Genomic DNA, 22,275 nt, shown 5'->3' on the forward strand with positions numbered 1-22,275 from the left:
CAGATGCAAAGGGACAGGAATTCATCACAACCTGACTTCAGGAGCTCTTGCCCCCACTGACTTTAATTAGCCAAGCTGGTTTGGTAGAAGGGCACAGGTTTTACCAGGATCCTGGCTCTGTTCTATGCACCTTGTTCTGGGAGGAACTCTGATAAAGTATGCCAGGAACTGAGGGCCAGGAGTGAAACCTGGGCAGCTTCTCGGCTCATTTGACTCCAGTTTCTCTGGTTGCCAGCCAGGAACTTCGTGGTCTTGATCTGATGTTCATCTACTGCATCCTCTGGTGACAGCACTGACTTCCTTCTCCCATGGTTAACGGCTCTCACTCTAGCCCACTATGCTAGACACCAACTGACGTCAAGAGGAGTCAGAGAAGAGGAAGCTCAAAGCCACAAACCCTTGAGAACTTGGCCAGTCAGGCGTGGTCCCAACTGCATACCACAGGAAGCTCTTATTTGGGTAGCTAAGCCCCTGATTCTAGGACCCACCTGCTGGTCACCTCCTCAGCAGGGCTGCCGGTCATTCCCCATCCAGCTCTTTGACCAGAGCAATTCAGAGACCAGAGGTGAGCAAGGAAGTTAAGGACTAGGGAGACACCAAAATGGGGAGCTGAAGGGTTGGGTGCTGGGGTCGGCCCCAAAGCAAGGAATGTATGAAGTTCTAGGTAGACAACCCAGTACAGGAGAGGGTAAGGAGAGGAAGGAGGAAGGGGAGGATGCAGAGGGAACGCCCAATAATAGCCTTAATGGCTTAGGCCTGGATCCAGATTGAGAGACTGTGTGGGTGGGGAATGCAGCTGAGGGTCCAGAAGTGTCCCTGAGGTACTGAAACGGGTTCCTTTCAGGAAACACTGAAGAGTTGGAATTTCTGGACAGCTAGGGGGATGACTTTTGTATCCGGCCAGCTGAGTGGGGAAAGCAGACCTTATGTCCTGCAAAAGAGAGGGTTGATCCTTTAGGGCATGCACCAAGACTTCTGCACCACAGGCCCAAAGGCTTTTCCTTACCTGGTGGCAGGGGGAGCCGGGTCAGCGATGGCCACAGCTCAGCTTCTAGCAAGGGCGCCCAGGGTTCTGCACGGACTGTGACCTCAAGTGTCACCGTGTCCTTGGAAAAGGTGAAGTTGAACTTGTTCCCCAGGTAGGAGATGCCAGAGACAGATACTCTGGAGATCAGGTCTGGACACAGGGGGTCAAAGGCCACACCTGCCTCAGTGATCCTGTGAGGGAGAGCTGTGTGGTGAAGAGGGTTGGGACAAGTGGGAATTGCACTGCTGGTCTCTGCACTCACCTGAATCCTGTGCACCCGAAGAGTGCTGCCTGCAGAAAGCCCCCCATGCCCGTCAAGAAGTTCACTGCGCCAGACCCATCCGCATTCTCTGTCCACACCTGCAGGCAGCAAGAGCGGCTGTGACATGAGTCCAGCCTCAGCAGGACCCTTACCTCGCTGAGATTCCCACAGAGGGAGAAGAGGGAGGCAGCGGGTGGTGGGCAGAAGCCAGGCTGACCTTAAAGGGCTCAGTGGCATTGATGAAACTCTTGCTCAGGAGGACCTGGGCCCTTGAGGGGTCCCTCAGCTCCATCCAGCCCACGGCAAACATACTCTGAGGTCAGGATCCAGATATGAAGCAGTTAGACTCACCATGTGGGAAGGAAGGGGAGGACAGTAGGGTAAGACTATCCGCCAGGCTCCTCACCCAGGTCATTGCAGGGCCCTGGGGGGATGTCACAGCCTCATAAATCTCCAGATTTTTCCTTCGGATGTCGGGTCTTAGGGGAAAGGGAACTGGGTATCCCAGGAGCACGACATCTGCCTGTTTCACTTCTTCTCCTGATTTGGGGGGAGGGGGCAGCAGGATAGGGATGGGTTCTTGGTCAAAGGGATGAGGGTGCTACAGGGTGTGGGGCAGGGGAGGGGAGGTGACCAATCAGAAGGGCCCTTGGAGGACTCAGTACCACCCACCTCGCTCATAGCCGTCAAACTCAGGGTGGAAGTTCTGCTCAGAGTCAAATGGCACCTTGATCCTATCGGCCACCTCCAGCCACTGGTTGGGAACAGACAGACCCAGGTCCTTGGCCAATGCAGCAGCGAAGCGCAGGCTGGGGAGGGTACAAGCCACAGTTGCACAGCTTCTGACTGGGCCCTGTCTGCTGTGCTGGGCTAGGGAAGGGGATGTCTTCCGTCTGACCTGTTCTGGACCAGGACGTTGGTGTACACAGAGTTGTTGACTCCTGAGTGGTATTCATCGGGCGGCATGACTCCTGGTCACATGGGGCCACCATGACAGTTAGTGTCGGGGCTCAGGATACGCCCTTCCATGGTGACAGTCCACGCTGAGCTGGCCCCTGTGCTCCCTAGTCCTCACCTTTCAGGTGGTACATCTTCTCCTGGGGGCTCCATTCTACGCGGCTGCACCAAAACTCAGCTACCGCGCTGACCACATCCCAGCCACCAGCCTCTTGGAAGAGCTGCAGGTCCTGGAGAGGAAGAGCAGGGCAAAGGACCGGGTGTACAAGAGGGCCACTGTGCACGGCCGGTGCCTACCTTCTGAACACCCAGAAAGCAGTGCCTGGCTTCCAAAGTTCCTCTTCACTCAACTTCCCAGGGTCACGGCGTGGAGTGTGGCCTCAGGAGGTGCGTGGGTGCACGTGGGACACAGTGGTGCCTCACCTGAGTGCAGCAGTAGTACAGCTGGAAGGCCAACACCACGGCTCCATTCACATGGACCTCCTGGATCCCATAAATGTCCTCAGGGCAGACCTCCAGCCCAGTGCTTGCACTTTCCCAAGCGAACTTGGCTCCCTAGGAGGAAAGAGGATGCAGTGGTCAGGTCTTGGCCAGGAGGGCCAGTCCAGTCCTACCAGAGGTGCAATCCTTTGTGGAGGAAAGGAAAGAGGAGGTTTGGGGGTCTGGTGGTCACTGAATGACCTTGGGAAGACCCTGGGGCAGGCACCCTATGGGATAGCACCCAGGCCCTGTTACCTGGTAGCCTAGGTTCTGGGCATTCTTCAGGGCCCCTCCCAGTGTACGGACTCTGTACTCCAGGATGGCCCTAGCAGCCTCTGGGTTGAACATCAGAATATTTGGGAACATCCAGAGGTCCTGAGAGGAGGAACCATTCTGGGATTAAGCAGAAGTCCATACTATCACCCTCCTTTACTGCCCACATTCCATCCCGCCAAGGCTTCCAGCCCATACACAGCAAAGAAGACACGGGGGGGGGGGGCTTCCTCCCGCACCTACCCCTTGGCAATCCCTCTGCCTCTCTCTCTGAGTTCCTCCTCTCATGCTCATCCAGACCCATCTGGGGCCTTTCTTGCTTGCTCACTCCAATGCTATTTCTCCAGCTTAGACAGCCCAGAGTTCTGGTTCTCAGCCAGGGTAGTATCAGGAGATGCTAAGGGCTCTAGTTTGTATCAGGGCTCAGGCCTCTAGGGTGAGCTTGCTCTGCATTTTCTGGCTGCCTGACCTCAGCTTCCTTTGGCTTCATCTGCCAAATGGGCCACAGCACAGCCTTCACAAGCTGTCAGATGTAGAAGTGGCCTTGAGTCTTCTCCCCCAATATTTCCTCAGCCAGTGGCCACTGAACCCCACATGCTACATCCTTGACCCCTCCAGCCTTTGCTTCCCATCACCCAGCTACTCCTGGCAGATCTCTCCGGACTGTATCTCCACCCCTGTCATTCCTCTAAAAAGTCCCTATGAGTCAGGCGGTGGTAGCGCATGCCTTTAATCCCAGCACTCGGGAGGCAGAGGCAGGCAGATCTCTGTGAGTTCGAGACCAGCCTAGTCTACAAGAGCTAGTTCCAGGACAGGCTCCAAAACCACAGAGAAACCCTGTCTCGAAAAAACCAAAAATAAATAAATAAATAAATAAATAAAATAAAAAGTCCCTATGGCTTCCTGCGTCCTCCAGTAAGCTCCAGGCTTGTACCCAGCTCACTCTGGGGCTCTGGTGGTACTGGCCTGATATTCTTCCCACCCCAGTGAGGCTCCTCTGCCTTCAAACGCCACACACCCTCAGCCTTCCACAAATTCTGTTGCTCTAACCCGCACCACTCTTCTCTGCCAAATTCCTACATACCATCTCTTCCAGGAAGCCCTTCTGTCTATAGCCCCCATTTTATTTTTTTAAAATTTGCTTTTTAAAGAAAGATTAATTTTTTATGTATAGTGTTCTGCCTGCGTGTATACCTAGAGGTCAGAAGTGGGCACCAGATCTTATAACAGATGGTTATGAGCCACCATGTGGTTGTTGGGAATTGAACTCAGGACCTTAGGAAGAAGAGTCACTGCTCTTAACTGCTGATCCGTCTCTCCAGCCCCCTGCCTTGTTTTCTACGGTCTTGAGCTCAGGTAGTGTAAAGGCAATGCCCAAGATGCTAACATGCAGTTCTTCCCGTGTAACCAGTGTGTACCTGATCCCAGAAGATATGGCCCCAGTAGCTCTCCTCCTGACTCCCATTAGAGAGGCCTCCAGGGCTAAGCCCATGGCTGATTGATCCTTGGGTGCCAGGCTGGGGAAGCTCACTGAGCAGGTAGTAGAGAGAACCACGGAGGGCCTGGCGCAGGGCCAGGGGTCCAGTCACATCTAGGCCACAGCTGGCCCAGAGCTGGGCCCAGGCGTCTGCATGGACTGTATACAGAACGCCCCTGGTCTGCAGCTGCAGGGCCTCAGCAAAGCAGCCCTGGGCCTCAGCCTGGCTGCCACCAACCACAGTCAGAAAGTCCCAGGTCCTGTCTTGCTCATCTTCTGCAAGGGTCAAGACTGGGGGTACCGGCATCCACAGCATGTGTACTTCCTGCTGTGGCTCTCCTGGCTGCTCAGGGGTGAGTGTGTGGCCATGGAGGTACCTGCAGGAGTATAACTGAGTCTCAGGAAAGGACTCCCTCTCTGGGGCACCTAGATTCACCCTGTGTGCTCCTTACCGGGCTCCCTGGAAGTCAGGCCCAACATGCAGATCCAGGTCTGGGCTTTCTGGGGAGAAGGATGCCTGTAGCAGCACCGTGATGGGCTTGTTCCCTGTTGTCAAGCGTGCAATGGACACGCTGAAGGCCAGGACATGGGGTAACACACGGTGAGCATAGATGCATTGGGAAGCCCGGAAGCTGGGGCCTTCCAGGGTGTGCAGGAAGGAACCTAGGGAGGGTTGGGAGGCTCAGTCATCCTGGGGAAGGTCTCAGATGGACTCCCATACCATGGAGCACCATGACCTTCCTGGGCTGGGAGTGGGGTCCCTCAGATCTCATGTTGCCTCTTCCCACTGTGTAGTGGGCCCACCCAGATGACAGGAAAGCAAGACAAACCACAGAGACCTCATTTGGGGAGGCAGCTTTTTATGCTTATTTTTTCTCTTCCTTAAATTAAAGGCCATTTATTTACTTATTTTTGAAATGGATCTTGTTATATACCCGAGGCTGTCCTCCAATTCTCCATATTCATTTTTTTTTTTTTTTTTTTTTGGTTTTTCGAGACAGGGTTTCTCTGTAGCTTTGGTGCCCGTCCTGGAACTAGCTCTTGTAGACCAGGCTGGCCTCGAACTCCCAGAGATCTGCCTGCTTCTGCCTCCCGAGTGCTGGGATTAAAGGCGTGGGCCACCACCGCCCGGCTAATTCTCCATATTCTTGTCCTGGCTTCCCCAGTGTTGAGATTACAGGCCTCAGTCACAGACTGGCTTTTGTGGTCCCTTCCCTTGTGAGATTTCATGGACAAATGGGGAGGTCCCGCTCACCAGAGCAAGGCTTGACCAGGATTGGTGGCCGCTAACCTGTGTTAGTATCCAGGGCAAAGGTCTCAGTCAGCGGTTCTGTTCCTGCTGGGGCCTTCAGCTGGACATTGATGGGACTGGGCAGAATTGCCCGGTGAGTGTTCCCTCCAGCTCCGTTGTACACACCATTTACATGTATAACGTCATGATACACACGTGTGCCCAGGTATGAATTGGTTACAGTGGCCCAGAACCTGGGGTCACTGGGCAGACAGTGGGTACTGAATATGGTCGGGTCATCTTCAGAATTGTCCATGGAAAGCTGTCTCAGTCCAGGTGGCCTGGGGAAGGCGAGATGACAGTGACTAGCTGGGCTTCCCTCTGAAGACTGACATAAACCCTCAAGTCTACAAGGAATTTGGACGATCCCCATAGACGGTGACGGGCGTGAGGGGCTAGTTTAGGAGAGCAGTATTTATAAAGCCTCCACTTAGGGGTTGCGCCGAGAACACACCCTTAATTCAAGAGGAATGCAGCTGAATCTGCAAACCAGCTCACTCAGCATCTGCAACAGGTCTCCCTCTCGCGAGGTCCTGACCCATCTTCTCGAAGTAGGAAGAGCTGAGAGTGGAAACAGGGAGTTCCGCGCTGGCCCCAAACCCTCAGGGAGCCTGAGGCCGGACAGTGGAGGCAGAGGAATCAGGAGCTGTGGTGGGGATAGCGGGGAGTGGGGGGTGGTTGGGGGTAGGCGGGTATGGGGTGGGAGAGGAGGAACCGGATGTGGTGTAGGACTGTGATGGGCGTGGTGGTGGCCGGAGGGCCCTAACTGGGAAGGAGCGAGACTTGGTTTGGGGGGGGGGGGGGGGAGGAAAGAGGAAGTCAGTGAGTGGGCGCGGGAAGGGGGGCGGAGAGGAGGGTAGCAGGTTGACCGACAGGACGGGAGACTTGGGAATGAAAGAACGAAAGTGAATTTTTAGAGTATTTGGTGGAAGAGGGTGAGGGCCGGTTGGGGAAGGGGTGGGGGTAGGCGGGGGAGGCGGGGACGGGCAGTTTAGCGACTCACCGCAGTCCAACTCCAGGCAGTGCGGGGTCCCGATGTTAGAAGACTCTGTGGGCTCTGTGCTAGCAGCCCCTGGCGGGAGGAAGGAGAAGCGACCCTGCGGCGTGGCAGGTGGGCGGGGCTGACTCTAGGCGGAAACTGGGAAAAATGTCGTGGTATTTGGGGCGAGTGCCCTGATTCAGATCGTACTGGAATTGGGCTTTGGCTTTAAGACGTGCGCAAGAGCGGGTGGGGCCTGAGATCTCTCTCTACAGTGACATTTAGTCACTATAAAGGACACTGACCGGTCTTCTTGGACGGTCCGCCGGTCTTCTTGGACGGTCCTTCCCTTTGCTGGGGACCCCACCCTTTTGATCTCCATCTGCCTGCTTTCCTGGCGGGACCTGGGCCTGTCTAGTCCGTCTCTCATCAGTTCCCTGCTCTGCCCCAGACTCTGTGTTTGTGAACCGGTTCAGTCAGAGCCTGGGCTTCACCTGCTCCAGAATCTGTTTCTGCTGCTCAGATGCCCAGATCAAAGCCCTGTTTACCTTGTCTCCGTGCCACCAACAACCCACTGCCACCAATGGTTGGTGTCAAGCCCAAGCCTCCTGGACCCACTGTAGAGACTCCTGCTACCCCAGTGCCACCCAGCGAGGACAGTTAGGTCACACCCCAGTTAAACCCGAGGTTTGCAGCTGGCTATATCACTGCACCCTAAATGCTTTCTGCCTGCCTCGCTTTTCCAGTCCATTACCCACCCTCTCCTATTGTACAGTCACCACCTGTTGGGCCCCAAGAAGTTCCTTTTCCCAAAGTCTGGCATTTAGACAAAAGCCTCAGGAACTGGAGAAGATCGGTCTCATCTGCTAAATGGAGTCACTCTCCTTAGCTCTGGCAAAAAGACCTATGGCTCCTCCAGTAATTTTAGACCACGGTGCCTGTTAGCATACCAAGGTCTATGCTAGCCTCTGGGCTCCCCCAGTCTCTACCCTCAAGTACCTGTACAGAGTAATCCTGACTGACACACCCCACCCCTATCTTAGACCTTTCTAGCCCCTTCTCTTCCCTTCTGTTTCCCGGCTTCTCAAATTTCCATATAACCCAGACATTTTGGCTATGAGCTGTCTTGGTGTCTTGGTTGTCATGTGCTCTCCCTGTGTCTCCAATCATGTCCTGATTTATTCTGCTGGCCCAGTTCAGTCCAGACCCTTCCAGATGCCTCTGACTGAACTCTCCTTCTTATCTACAATAAAACTTTCTTCTCAATCCTTCGAAGGAGCTGTTGGCGTCATTCGGCTGGAGAGAGACTTTGGCAGGCCAAGGGGCCCTGCAGAGGATGAGAGACAGACATACCAGGCAGACAGAACTTCTGTGGGAAGTTTTATCAAGAGAAAGGGAATGGAAAAGGGGAAAAGGGGAGGGAAGAGACCAGCCTTGTGGCAGAAAAGGAGAGAGAGAGAGAGAGAACTGCCTGGGGTGTCTGTCTCTCACCCTCAACAAGGCCTCTAGGCCCGCCAGGGTTCCTCTTCCGCCCGCCAGGGGTCCTCTCCCTCTGAATCATATCAGCTGTCAACTCCTCATTTTTCATTTACCATCCAGGCTTCTTTAGTATTTCTGATACTTTCCAAGCTACTCCCTTCTCTCACATACTCCCTTTCTTTCTCCCTTCTCTTTAAAAATCTCCCCAGAGCCTTTATGCGTCAGAAGTCCTTAGCTTTAGTCTCTCCAGCCCTTCCTGCACTTTGCCGCCCTCCCCAACCTGTAGCAGCAATGACTGTCAGTGGCTGTGGGGAGACAAAGCCCAGTGTTGGGCCTGGGAGACCCAGTTCCGCCTTAGAGACCACCACCCAGGTACAGTGAGGTCTTTCAGTCTACCGTAGAAAAGAATTTCAGGACAAGAAAAGAATTTCAGCACATTTGGATAGAGACAGTAAGAGGTCAGAAAGAGACATGTCAAGTGACCTCCTGTGGCAGGAGAGCAGAGTCTGAAAACAGCTTCATCAGAACCATCTTGTAAAAGAAGCCAGTTGGCTGTGAAAGGCCACTTAGGCTGGAGTCCCCTTAGGCTCGGTACAACATCTAGAGCATGCTAGGGACAGTTTGCAAAGACTGGAAGCCCTTTCCTCACCTGGCTTCACATAAGGAACAGAGCATGTGTGAGAAAATCCTACTTCACCCGGCCGTGGACTTTGCGTGAAGATCTTATAAAGGGTCACACATCTCACAACCGGATGCTTTTTGGATTTTCCCTTTAGCTCACTGGACCTTTCCTATTTAGAGAAATTCTTTTATTTTTATTTTGTTTTTTGAGTGGTTGGCCTGGAACTTGCTATGAAAACCAAGCTAACCTCAAAACTCACAGATATCCAACTTCTTCCCCCTGAGTGCTGGAATTAAAGATGTACACCACTACACCTAGCTTTTTATTTGTTTGTTTGTTTGGTTTGGTTTTTCAAGGCAGGGTTTCTCTGGGTGTAGCTCTGGCTGTCCTGGAACTCACGCTGTAGACCAGGCTGGCCTCGAACTCACAGAGATCTGCCTGCCTCTGCCTCCCTAGTGCTGGGATTAAAGGTGTGTGCCATCACTGCCCAGCTATTATTTGTTCTTGTTTAATTAAAATACAATTACATCATTTCTACCTTCTGTCCTACTCCTCCCACGTATGCCCCTCCCAATGGCCTCTTTTTAGCCATTGTTATTACACATACATATACATGAATAAATGTATAAACACAACCTGTTGAGTCTGTTCAGTGTTGATGTGAATCCACCAATTGAGAATAAGACCACTACCGCAATTTAAAGCAAAATTTGAAGAAAGCTTTAACTAAATACTGGCCAGGTGGATGGGCTTTGGTTAGGTCCATATCTGGTTCTCCAGAAAATGGACCTGAATAAAATTTTGCAAGGACTTAAGAAGGAAAATCCATAATTCATTACATTTCCCATCAGGCCCAGTCAGGAGCAAGCATACTTCCTGATGTACCTCCAGCCTATACCCGATCACAGGCAAGCATACTTCCTGATATATTTCCTGCTTGAGAGCCTTCTGCCCACAGTGATTAAAAGCACTTCTAGTGCAGAGGGGTCAAACAAATTTGTTTAGGGGAGTGAAAGCATGTGACTTGCTTTCTCCCCTAAATGATAGCCTCCAGCATTTCAGGAACTATCTGTCCTTGGGCAAGGGGCGTGTACAGCAGAGGCATTTTTGTTTCCTGGCTCTCTTAAGTAATTGTTGGGTCTGGGCACAGTCGGGCAATGATGCGGGGGCAGACCACTAAAGACTGTTAAACCAGAAGCAAACTTTATTTCAGGAAAAGAAAAAAATTGCTATGGGGCACACAAAGCTGTAGCTGTGACCACAGCCAAAGATCGGCTTCTGTAGCTGTGACAAAGGGTGGTTTCCGAAGTCCCCTTTTTAGAGCAAGAAGCAAGCATTAGGCATGAACAAAAGAATTTTTACAATCTCAAGGTAAAACTCAGATAAAGATTGCTTTTTTTTCTTTTTTTAAAGTTTCTATTGACAGGTTTTTTTTTTTTTTTCCAGTTAAACTAGTGTTTGTATTTAGCCCATTTTTTCATCTCTGGCGTTTCCTGATGGTGTTTACCGAAGTTCTCTACTCCCCTGATACTGCCAGTTTAGCATAGCAGGGAAGGGTATGGGACAATGCACAACCAAAAAGTCACATCCATCCCATCATTTAAAAGTTAGGTTAGCTCACGTCAGATGCTGGTCATGAGTAGCTGGGGAGTTCTCTAAAGCTGACCCTCAGTTTGCAGAGGGCCGCTCCAGTCTTACAGACAGAACTATGGGTTGGTTGTAAAGCAAAGTAACCCACTGTTAATAGTTAATCCTTAAACTGCTGACAAAGCTGCCGACAGCCTGCTCTCTTTCTCTTAGGCTTCCAACTTTAATTCTTTATCTCTATGTTCCTGTTTTTGGAACCTACATTTCTATATTCTTGTTCTTAGACTGATCAGTAATTAAAACTTAAAATGTAACTTTGGCTCTCATATTGCCTTCCAGTTGGTGTTTCTAGGGCTGACCACTTGGTACTGAACACCAATAGGAGGTGTTGTAATGGATTAATAAAAATTGCTGCAGATCCCTGAGTAGCTTCAGTGGCAGAAATGCTGCAGGTCCCCAAGTGGCAGCAGGCAGCGGGCCATGTGGTGGCAGGCAGGGGGCAGTTGGTCCTGAGAGCAGCCAGTCCTAGGCAGGGACTGCTCTGAAGGCGGCTGGTCCTGGGCAGGGAACCACATGGTGGTGGGGGCGAGAGACAGACTGATAGGCACGCCATGCAGAGTGAGGTTGGATATTTATTAAGTAGGTTATGGAAGTATGGAAGGGAAGGGGAAGAAGAGAGAAGAGGAGAGAGAGAGAGAGAGAGAGAGAGAGAGAGAGAGAGAGAGAGAGAGAGGTGGGGGGAGAGGAAAGGAAGAAGCTGCCTCTTGGAGAAGGAGATGGAAAAGAGCGAACTCAGGCTGGAAGCTGAAGATCAGCCTGTCTCAGCAGATGGGGGAGGGAGTGGGCGTGGCATGTCTCTTAAAGAGACAGAACAATCATTACAGGTGTGAAATCGAAACAGGAGCCACATTGTTGTTAAGGAGGTACATGGTTACATTATTATTAAGTAGTCATACTTTACAAGAATACATTTCTGTTTCCAAGGCCTAATGTATCCTGCAAATCCATATTTCAGCCTTTGCAGGACTTGTGACCCCACGATGTGTGCCCACCCCTTTTCCTTGCTAAACTTCTGAACCTTGACAGAAGATTGCCCTTTGCCTTACTAAACCATGTCTTCCCAGACACCTTGATGGCTCGCTCCTCTTCCACAGGATGTGTTTTTGCTCTTATTTTTATTGCCTCTTCTAACAGCCAATTATCTCAACAGCTGTTTTATATCAACCCTAACCTTTCTCCATAAAAGGGACCTCAAAAGCCAGTGAAGGACTACTCTCTGAAATCCCGACTTTGGGAGAGGTTGCTGGCTGGCCAGTTCTAAATACAGCTTGCTGCCGGGCGGTGGTGGCGCATGCCTTTAATCCCAGCACTCAGGAGGCAGAGGCAGGCGGATCTCTGTGAGTTCGAGACCAGCCTGGTCTACAAGAGCTAGTTCCAGGACAGGCTCCAAAACCACAGAGAAACCCTGTTTCGAAAAAAAAACAAAAAACAAACAAACAAACAAAAAAAAATACAGCTTGCTTTAACCAGACAGTCATGGAATTGTTTACGGGTATTTTGCTTTTGTTTTTGTTTTTTTCCCATGTCACACTGAGGCTGGCTCCTCCCAGGGGAAGACTAATCTCCCTTTCTGCAGTTGTTAATAGATTATTGCTCCATCTAGGGGTGGAGCCCCATGAGCTTTCCCTATCTACGTTTGGATGTCATCTGTTGTTGGAGCTGTACAGATCTTAGACTGCCATGTTGTTCCCCACCACAGCCAGTCTTGCCCCTGCGTCTTGATGTTAGGTCCAGGAGTTTATGCTATTCATGTGTCAGTGGCTCTGCATCCAAAAGTTATTCTCTTCCGTTTGACTAGCTGTGGCTTTGTGCCATGTCCTCCTTTGTCAAGTCCCAAGAAATTCTCTTTCCCAAGTCTGGCATTTAGACAGTGAAAGACCCTAGTGTGGGGAGACTTCACTCAAGTCTTGGGATAGCATGACCCCGCCCCCCAGTAACTCACGAGAGACCCCCGTCCTTGCTGCAATCACACGAGGTTTAATCGACAAGACAGGAACCAGTGCACTGGGGCCGAGACTCATAACCCATGCAGGGGAGGAGTTCGACCCCAGTAATAACTGGGAGAAGAGGTTTTTAAAGGAAGAAACCACAGCCCAGTAATCTGAAAGGGGTAGGGAGGGTGTCACAGAAAATTCCAAAAATACCGGTGATGATCACAAAGGGGCAACTCCTTATTTCTCAGGATTATACTCAAGATTACAATCTAACTTTATCTTCAGCTAGTTCCTGAAACTGAACTGGCTAATTCTAGATTTCTGATTCTTCTCTCCTTGCTTAGATTTTTGGCTCTATTTTTTCCTACTAGAGGGGGTCTGGATTTATCCAGGTCTTTCAACAGCATTCTTTCAGTGGCTTGAGAAGATAGTTCCTACTTGCTAAAAGGAATCCTTTTCTTGAGCAAAAGGGCTGCCTGACTCTTCCACCAACACACACCTATGGTGGCTATTAGCATATCAAGGGCCTCTGAGCGCCTGCTCTGCCCTTCAAAGCCCCTCACACCAGCTCACAGGCTTCCTTCCTCCCAGGCACCCCTTCCCTCATAACCCTGGAGCTGTAACCCCACTCCCACTTTCTCTTTTTATGGTAATTTGGAACAAGCTTTCCCCTTTTCACCCCCAGAGCTTTACTTTTGGTTTCTTTCCTTTACTCACCGAGCATTCGCATTGGCCTTCCCTAACTTTACTGTCTCCTTCCTTGACCCTCTGGATATTCTCCTCTTTTGCTGAAGGCATCCGCCTCCCGCCTTCCCCCATCCCCATGGTCACCCCTTCCATGCCATCTCCACTGCCTTTTGCCCTGCTGCTTGCTGACCTCCACTGCTGTACCTGCCAAGACAAAAAAGATTGACTGTCTTTTCTCCATCTCCCTTTTCCTGTAAGATTTACAGCTCGCCTGCTGAGATAGCTAATCTTGGTTGTCAGTTTGACCACATCTGGAATCAAATGAAACCTAAGCAACCGGGCACACCTCTGAGAGTTTTTCATGACTGGATCATTTCGAGGTGGGAGCCCCATCCTAAATCAGGGATATTTGAGGTAAGAACACCCACCTTAAATCTGAGCCACACCATCTGGTGGCAGCCTACATAAAAGAACGTGGCATTTAGCTGGTATTAGAGCCTACTTCTTCAGGATTCCAACACAGACTGAACACCAGCAGAGACATGGAGCCTCTTGGACAGAACAACGAGCAGATTCTTGACCTTTCCAACAGGAGACAGCCATTGTTGGACTAGCTGGACCACTGCCATGATACATAAAACACGGTAAATACCTATATAATCAGGTGTACATGAAACATGGTATATATTTATGTGATATAGGTACCTGTATCATGCTTCTATATCACACATATTTACATATTATATATCACATATTTACTGGATGATATATATCATTTGTGAGCTTACTGTCTGTCTCTTTGCTAGGTCCAGAACACAAGCTCCAGGAAGGCAGATGTGGTAGTTTTAATGGAAAATGGCCTCCAAAGCTTCAGGTATTTGAAGACTTGGGTCCCAGTTGGTGGTACTTTTTGGGAAGGTTTAGGAGGCCACTCTAATAAATCCCATATACATGTACATACATATATTTTTTTTCTATCAGTTCTGTTCCTCTGAAGAACCCTTACTAATAATACACTTGCCCTGTTGACATTCTCTCAAATCCTTAGCCAAAGAGTTCTCTAGTCCCCTCTAGAGTCCTCTTTTCAGGATATTGAGACTCCAGAATAGGACCTCCAGAGTCAGTTACCACTAGCAATAGCTATGTATGATTTTGCAGCTTTTGAAATTACATTGCTCAAAGGATATAATTTACAGCCAGGTTCAAAGTTTAAGCAAAGTTAAAGATTAAGTAAAGTTTAAAAGTTAAATAAAATGATGTGAGCTGGCTTACTCGTTCTCTCAGTGAATTTCCTTTTGTAACTGAGTTTGTAAGGTGGTTTATGAGGTACATTGTTCAGTTATTTGGGAGAGAGATGGCTGACATTGAATTTGAGGCCAGCCTGGTCTACAGAGTGAGTTCTAGGATAGCCAGAGCTACATAGTGAGACCCTGTCTTGAAAACAAAACAAAATGAAAACAAAAAACAAAAGCAGAGGGTCACAGACTGGTTGCATAGCATTGCCAAGCCACGGACTTACTTTGTAGCACTGCTTAAACCACACAGTGACACCTTGTAATCACGCTGGTGTGGAGGGACAAGGAAGATCGGAAGTTCAAAGTCATCTTCTACACAGTGAGTTGGAGGCCAGCCTGGGTATATGAGACCCTGGGCCTTAAGACAAAATGAAACAACTCATAAACGTTCTGGCCCTAAGAAAGTACATTGCACTTGTTTACGAAATTCTTATTTGAGAGTAGGAGAGATGGCTCAGTGGGTAAAGTACTCGCTCTACAAGCATTAGGACCTGAGTTCAAATCCCCAGCACCCATACAGCCCAAGCTCTTAACCACTGAACCATCTCTCCAGACCCAGGAAACACATTTCTAATTTGAGATATCTTAAGAAGAGGAATACTGTCTTTGTAGGTGATGTTTATTTGAGCAGTTGTATTGAAAATCTTGGTTCTTTAGCCAGGCATAGTGGTATATAGGTGGATCGCTGTGAGTTTGAGGTCAGCCTGGTCTACATAGTGAGTTCTAGTGTATCCAGGATCACATAGACACTGTCTCATAAAACCGAAATAAAGAAAGAAGAAAGTCTTAACTTTCAAGAGTAGAAAATACAAACCAGTACTCAAGTCCTCTTTTTCTTTTCATGCTGTCTCAATTTCCCATCTTCCTGCACATACTTATTATACTATGTGTTAATCTATAACATGTGTGTCTATGTATGTATATACCGTGTGTATCACACTTTGTTTTATCTGTGTGTTTCACATGCAATTGATGTATCACCCCCAATTATTGCATGTTTTAGACATACATTTAATGTATTATATACTATATATTACTGTATTTTGTTTTTGTTTTTTGTTTTTTGTTTTGGTTTTTTCGAGACAGGGTTTCTCTGTGGTTTTGAAGCCTGTCCTGGAACTAGCTCTTGTAGACCAGGCTGGTCTCGAACTCACAGAGATCCGCCTGCCTCTGCCTCCCGAGTGCTGGGATTAAAGGCGTGCGCCACCACTGCCCGGCCTGTATTTTGTTCTTATATTAGATCAGTATTAACTATGTTTTGTGTATCAATACATATCTATGATTATACATCATACACATTTACATACTATATATTTATGTATCACATATTTACTGAATGATATTCATTGTATCATCTATGTACTTGTTGTCTGTCTCTCTGCTAGGTCCAGAACACCAGCTCCAGGAAGGCAGTTGTGGTGATTTTGATTACAAATGTTCCCCAGCTGGGTAGTGGCACCATGTGCCTTTAATCCCAGCACTTAGGAGGCAGAGGCAGGGGCTCTCTATGAGTTCCAGGCCAGTCTGGTCTACAGGGTGAGTTCCAGGACAGCCAGGACTATTCCACAGAGAAACTCTGTCTCGAAAAAGACCAAATACCAAACCAACCAAACAAAACCAAAAGATGCAACCAACCAACAAACAGAAAGAAATGTTCCCTATAGACTCAGGTATTTGAACATTTGGGTCCCAGTTGGTGACACTGTTTGGGAAGGTTTAGGAGGTGCGGTTTTGCTGGAAGATGCATGTCATGGGGTAAGCTTTAAGAGATTACATCCTGGCCGGGCAGTGGTGGTGCACGCCTTTAATCCCAGCACTCGGGAGGCAGAGGCAGGTGGATCTCTGTGAGTTCGAGACCAGCCTGGTCTACAAGAGCTAGTTTCAGGACAGGCTCCAAAGCCACAGAGAAACCCTGTCTTGAAAAAACCAAAAGAAAAAAAAAAAAAGAGAGAGAGAGATTACATCCTTGCCCTACTTCCTCTCTCTACTTCATGCTAGCCTTTGACAATATGAGCTCTCAGCATTCTGTCCCTGCCACTGACCTGCCGACTGCTGCTCTGCCTCCCTGACATGAGGGACTCTTATTCCTCTGAGACTGTAAGCAAAAATAAACACTCTCTTCCTTAAGTTGCCTTTATCCTGTTTTTAATTTTTTATTTTTATTCTTTTTATAGCAACAGAAAAGTAACTAATGTAGAAGTTGGTACCGGGATTGGGTTTTTGCTTCAAAGAACCTGACCATGTTGGGTTTTAGAATGTGGAAGATTTTGGAACTTTAGACTAGAACAATGATTGGGTGCTTTAAGTAGAGCTTAAAGGGCCATTCTAATCAGATCCTGAAAGACAGTAGTACTGAGAACAATTTAGAACATAGAGGTCCAGCTCATGAGATTTTAGAGGGGAACAATGTTTTCAACTCAGCTATAAGCTGTTTGTGTGATAATTTGGCAAAGAAACTGGTTGCTTTCTGCCCTTGTCCTAAGAACTTGTCCGAGGTCAAATACAAACTGTAGAGTTTGGAGAGGAGAGGGTACTAGGATGCCTCCTGTATCCAGGGCTTGGGCTGGAAGCGAGAAGTATAATTGTTCAGGAGACTAGTGTCGTTAAGGAGAGTGTCACTCTCGCTGGGTAGTGGTGGCAAGCCTGGTCTACAAGGCCAGCCTGATCTATAGAGCAAGTTCCAGCACAACCAGGGCTATGCTACAGAGAAACCCGTGTTAAAAAGCCAAAAACAAACAATCAAACAAACAAAAACACAACAAAACATCTCTCCCAAACAAACAACAACAAAACCCAAAACAAGCAAACAAAAACCAACAACAAAAAACAACCTCCCCCCCAAAACAAACAAAAACCTAAAAAAAACCATCAAAACCAAAACCAACCGAATAAAAAATCCCAAACAAAACAAAAAACAGGAGCTAACACTAAGATGTTATAAGGTTTGAAAAAAAAGTATTTTGCAAACAGGCTGAACTTACAGTCTCCTCAGGAATAGGAGACCAAAGCACCCAATACTAAAAGCAGGACTCCTCTCTGTAGCAGGTGAGCAAGTGATTACAAAACTGAAATTTTCAGTTGCCTTTATTATCATGGGAAAAGTACTGTTGTGGGTTTATGGTCAGACAGTTTCAGTAAAATTCCAGGAAACAACTGAAGCAGTTTATGACATGTGAATCGCAAGATTATAGAGGAAGAATGAATTAAAAAAAAAAAAGTTGACCTTTAGCTTAACTTTTAGCTTGGGGCATGATTAAAGCAAACACTATAGGGACCAATACAGAAATAAATAAAAATTTACCTACAAGAAAAATGGAGTAATGTTGTGGAATATTAGCTAAGATGTGTTGTATTCTTCTGCGCTGTGGAATGTTGGTTTAATGATGTTGCATTTCATGTTGCATTCTTTTATGCTGCATTTGTGTAACTCTGTGAATCTGTGTTACTGTGCCTGTTTAAAGCCCCTGATTGGCCTAATAAAGAGCTGAAAGGCCAATAGCAAGGCAGGAGAGAAAGATAGGTCTGTTTTATCACAGTGAAGAGGCACCATGACCAATGCAGCTTATAGAAGGAAGCTTTTAAATACAGTTTGAGAGGATTAGTCCATGATCATCATGGCAGGGAGCATGGCAGCAGGCAGATAAGTGTGGTGCTGGGGCAGTAGCTGAGAGCTCACATTTGGTCTGCAAGTTGGAGGTAGAGGGAGAGAGCGTGGGCTTTTGAAATCTCACCCCCCCATCCCAGTGACACAGCTCCTCTGACAAGGCCACGCTTTCTAATTCTTCCCAAACAGTTCCACCAACTAGGAGCTAGACATGCAAAGAGGTGAGCTTATGGGGGCCTTCTCATTCAAACTACCACAATAATTGCACACTTAATTTCCAGTTGTTCGCACTAATTGCACACTTAATTTCTAGTTGGTGACACTCTTAGGAAAATATGTCAGGGAAGCAGGCTTTGAGAGTAAAAGGACTAGTCTCATTTCCAGTTCATGCTTTGCTTTGTGCTTGTGGTTCAAGATGTGAACCCCCGGTTTCTACTCCAGTTGACACACCTGCTGCTTTCTGCCATGCTTCCCAGCCTTGGTGGGCCCTTCTCCCTCTGGAACCGTAAGCCCAAGTCAACTCTTCATTTCATAAGTTGTTTCCAGCCATGGCGCTTTATCACAGTAATAGAAAAGTAACCGATAGAGTAGGCTTTTGTGTTTTTCATTGTGGAGGATGGAGGAATGGATCTATAAAGGGATTGTGGAGGGAATTTCCCCTGAGAAGTAAGGGGGTCATTGCAGTGCTGAGCAGAGAAGACTCAGTTCTGGGGCATGCATGGCTTGTCCTGATTCGCAAGGCCACACCTCTCTTGCAGTCAGGCCAGCATGCCAAGCCCATTTCTTCAGTGGTGGACTAAGATTAAACCTCACTCTGTACATGTGGTTATAGGAAAAGTCGTGCCAACCCCCAGTTTTTTTGGAGGAGGTCGCTTGTTGGTTCCCGGCTGCTTAGCCCTGAAATAATCACACAGAAACTATATTATTTAAATGACTACTTGGCCTATTACCTCTAGCTTTTTATTGGCTAAGTATTACATATTAATTTAACCCATTTCTAGTAATTTCTGTATCAACATGTTGCTGTGGCTTACTGGCTAAAGTTCCAGCGTCTGGTCTCTGGTGGGGCTACATGGCATCTCCCTGACTCCGCCCTTCTTTCTCCCAGCATACAGCTTAGCTTTCCCTGCCCAGTTCTGTTCTTCCCTGCAATAGGCTCAAAGCAGTTCTTTATTCATTAACCAATAAAAGTAACACGTAGACAGAAGGACCTCCCACACCATTTCCCCTTTTCTGTTTAAACAAAAAGGGAGGCTTTAACTTTACCATAGTAAAATTACATATAACAAAACAGTTATCAAGCAAGAATTACAGTTAAAATATTTATATCTACTTTATCTTTTATCATAACTAAGGAAAACTATAACTATAAATTCTTCAACTCCATCAAAGACTCCAGAAGGATATAATATTACCTAAGTAAACAGGAAGTACATTATAAGCAACTTCCAAAACTCTAGAATTAACAAAGACATCTCACTGCCTGGATAGTTACCCAAAGTTTTTCTGTACCATTGGGGCATCCATCTTCAGCCCACAGGCCTATTTGTATCCGGCAGACTTTTCCATGAAGCAGGAAATTTCAAAGACAGTTCTGCCTATATTGGCAGTTTGCCAGTCACTTTCTTTTGTATCCTGCAGAATGTCTGACAGACTCTTTCATGTAGCAGGAAAGGACCATCTCACCTTTAGGCAAGTTCAGCAGTCATTTCTCTGTGGGTTCTACATGTCCAGTTTATCAAGCAGTCCAGCCAAGAGCAGTTTCTTGCTAAATGGTCAACCAACTCTTCAATGCCCATCTTCTTCTTGAAGAGCTTGGTGTTGCCAGGAGCAGATGTGTCTCACTGTCATGAAAAGTCTTAAGTTCTCAAACATTTTAAATGCCATATTATGAAGGTCTCTGAAAGATTTGAAGAATACCTATCTATCTGAATTATATCTCTATACATCCAGAAAATCTAACTAACATGACTAAAAGCTTGACTATTATAAATGATTATCTATTAACTTATATTTATTAATTTTACACTACATTTTAAAATGAGCTTCACAAACACAATACCTTAATCAAGAGCAGAAATATATGTATAACAAAATTGACCTTAAATTTGTATCAATAAAGCAAGATCCATACCAATGCAAAGTATCCATCTCTATTACATATTCCCCTTTAAATGTAAACAAACATTTATAGACAATATTTAGGAATATGAGCGTAGTTCTATCTAAAATTCTTCCTTCTGTCTATTGGGCAAAGTAATTTTTTGAGGGGTGTTCATGGTGACCTTTCAGGGGGTCGTGGTCTATCAAACAACATAAGTCTGGAAGCAATCTAGAGATTCTCATTCTCTATGGAAACAATAGAAGAACCTCTTTTCCAAAGCAACACATCCTTAGAATCAAATTTTAAAGTCAAGATACCTTTACGTTGGTTTATCTTACAGCCTGTACAATGAAATGTCTCTCTGTACTTAGCTTCTTCACAATCAAAAAATTTAAAGAAAACACAATCGTATACAGAATCCAGACTCCCTGTGTATATTCCATCTTTACGTGGCTTATTCTTTTTTTTTTTTTTTTTTTACTCCTTTTAATCTATGGCTATCTATACTCTTTAAAGTCTCTTTAAAGACTTTGTTTTATTTTTTAAAAAACCATTTACTGTCGGGTGATGGTGGCGCACGCCTTTAATCCCAGCACTTGGGAGGCAGAGGCAGGCGGATCTCTGTGAGTTCGAGACCAGCCTGGTCTACAGAGCTAGTTCCAGAGGACAGGCTCCAAAGCCACAGAGAAACCCTGTCTTGAAAAACCAAAAAAAAAAAAAAAAAAAAAGAGAGAGAGAGAAAAAAGAAAAACCATTTACTTCTTTTTTTTTAAAAAAATATTTATTTATTTATTGTACAATATTCTGTCTGTTTGTATGCCTGCAGGCCAGAAGAGGGTGCCAGACCTCATTACAGATGGTTGTGAGCCACCATGTAGTTGCTGGGAATTGAATTCAGGACCTTTGGAAGAGCAGGCAATGCTCTTAGCCACTGAGCCATATCTCCAGCCCCCCATTTACTTCTTTTTATAACTCTCTGTACTCTTTTTCTTCTCTCTCCCAAGCCTACATACGTTTATTCATCACTGTGACCCAATTAGAGGTCTTTTATGTCTGAATCTGTCTTACTGTGAATCTGTAATTCTTTATTGTCCAGAAGCACTTCTTAAAATGCTAAGCGCTTCTTAAAAACTTAAACTGTGCCATTGCTAGGGGAAATACAGCACTACCTGCTTGCTCCACACAGTCCAACATGGTGGAAGTCCGTTAGTGCCTGAGACTGCCGGGTGGGAGCCATCCTCACCATCTCAACTCTGATAACCAGTTGGCCCATGCTGCCACCAAGTAACTTGCAGTATGCTATCCACAAACCCCATTTAAATGCTTGATAGCCGAACCTCTCAAAAGAGCCAGAACCATTGTGCTGGTGAACCAGGAAGTCACATCTTTTTTTTTTTTTTTTTTTTTTTTAAAGAAGCTGCACAATTTTTACTGCACCCTGTGGCACCTTATTTGCTGCAAGCCCATCTAGAAAAAAAAATTGTTGCTATCAAGAAGCTGCTAAACTCTGTTCTTTTATGTCTAGAGTTCATTTTCAAGCCCTCTCAGGTTTTAAAGTGGATTTTAGTTGGCCACATGGGCGCCAATTTGTAGTGAGGAGGAAGGGAGGCCACTAAGCCCTGAAATAATCACACAGAAACTGTATTAATTAAATCTAGCTTCTTATTGGCTAACTCTTATATATTAGTTTAACCCATTTCTAGTAATCTGTATATGGCCATGTGGCTGTGGCTTAACGGCTAAAGTTCTAGTGTCTGGTCTCTGGTGGGGCTACATGGTGTCTCCCTGACTCCACCCTTCTTCCTCCCAGCATATAGCCTAGCTTTCCCTGCCTAGTTCTGTTCTTCCCTCCCATAGGCTCAAAGCAGTTCTTTATTCATTAACCAATAGAAGCAACACACAGACAGAAGGGGCATGCATGGCTTGTCCTGATTCTCAAGGCCACGCCTCTCTTGCAGTCAGGCCAGCATGCCAAGCCCATTTCTTTAGTGATGGATTGTGACTAAATCTTGCCCTGTATATGTGGCTATAGGAAAGGTCGTGCCAACACCTACTTTGATAGGCAAGTGTTACAGAGATCAATGAAAGGGAATCAAAAAATCATTATTATGTTAGAGACATCCACTGTATTGCCCCAGCTCCCATCATCAAATAAAA

At 47.0% G+C, this 22,275-nt stretch overlaps 1 protein-coding gene across 2 annotated transcripts; it reads right to left on the bottom strand.

Moving 5' to 3' along the window:
* Positions 1-59: 59 nt before the first annotated feature.
* Pgghg (protein-glucosylgalactosylhydroxylysine glucosidase) lies at positions 60-6,846 on the bottom strand. 2 transcript variants are annotated; one of them, XM_057778483.1, is made up of 14 exons: positions 6,771-6,846; positions 5,768-6,048; positions 4,929-5,139; positions 4,418-4,853; positions 2,982-3,101; positions 2,670-2,801; positions 2,365-2,476; positions 2,188-2,260; positions 1,962-2,098; positions 1,696-1,829; positions 1,507-1,602; positions 1,290-1,387; positions 1,007-1,218; positions 60-931 (listed from the first exon to the last, which is right to left on the bottom strand). In XM_057778483.1, exons 2-14 carry the CDS (start codon positions 6,021-6,023, stop codon positions 876-878), a joined length of 2,073 nt encoding a protein of 690 aa, XP_057634466.1. In that variant the 5' UTR covers positions 6,024-6,048; positions 6,771-6,846; the 3' UTR covers positions 60-875. The 2 variants fall into 2 exon arrangements, with proteins under 2 accessions (XP_057634466.1, XP_057634467.1); XM_057778484.1 differs by lacking the exon at positions 2,982-3,101.
* Between the last annotated feature and the right edge of the window lie 15,429 nt (positions 6,847-22,275).

Source organism: Chionomys nivalis, chromosome 8 (genome assembly GCF_950005125.1).
Source record: "Chionomys nivalis chromosome 8, mChiNiv1.1, whole genome shotgun sequence".
In the NCBI taxonomy this organism is placed as follows: domain Eukaryota; kingdom Metazoa; phylum Chordata; class Mammalia; order Rodentia; family Cricetidae; genus Chionomys; species Chionomys nivalis.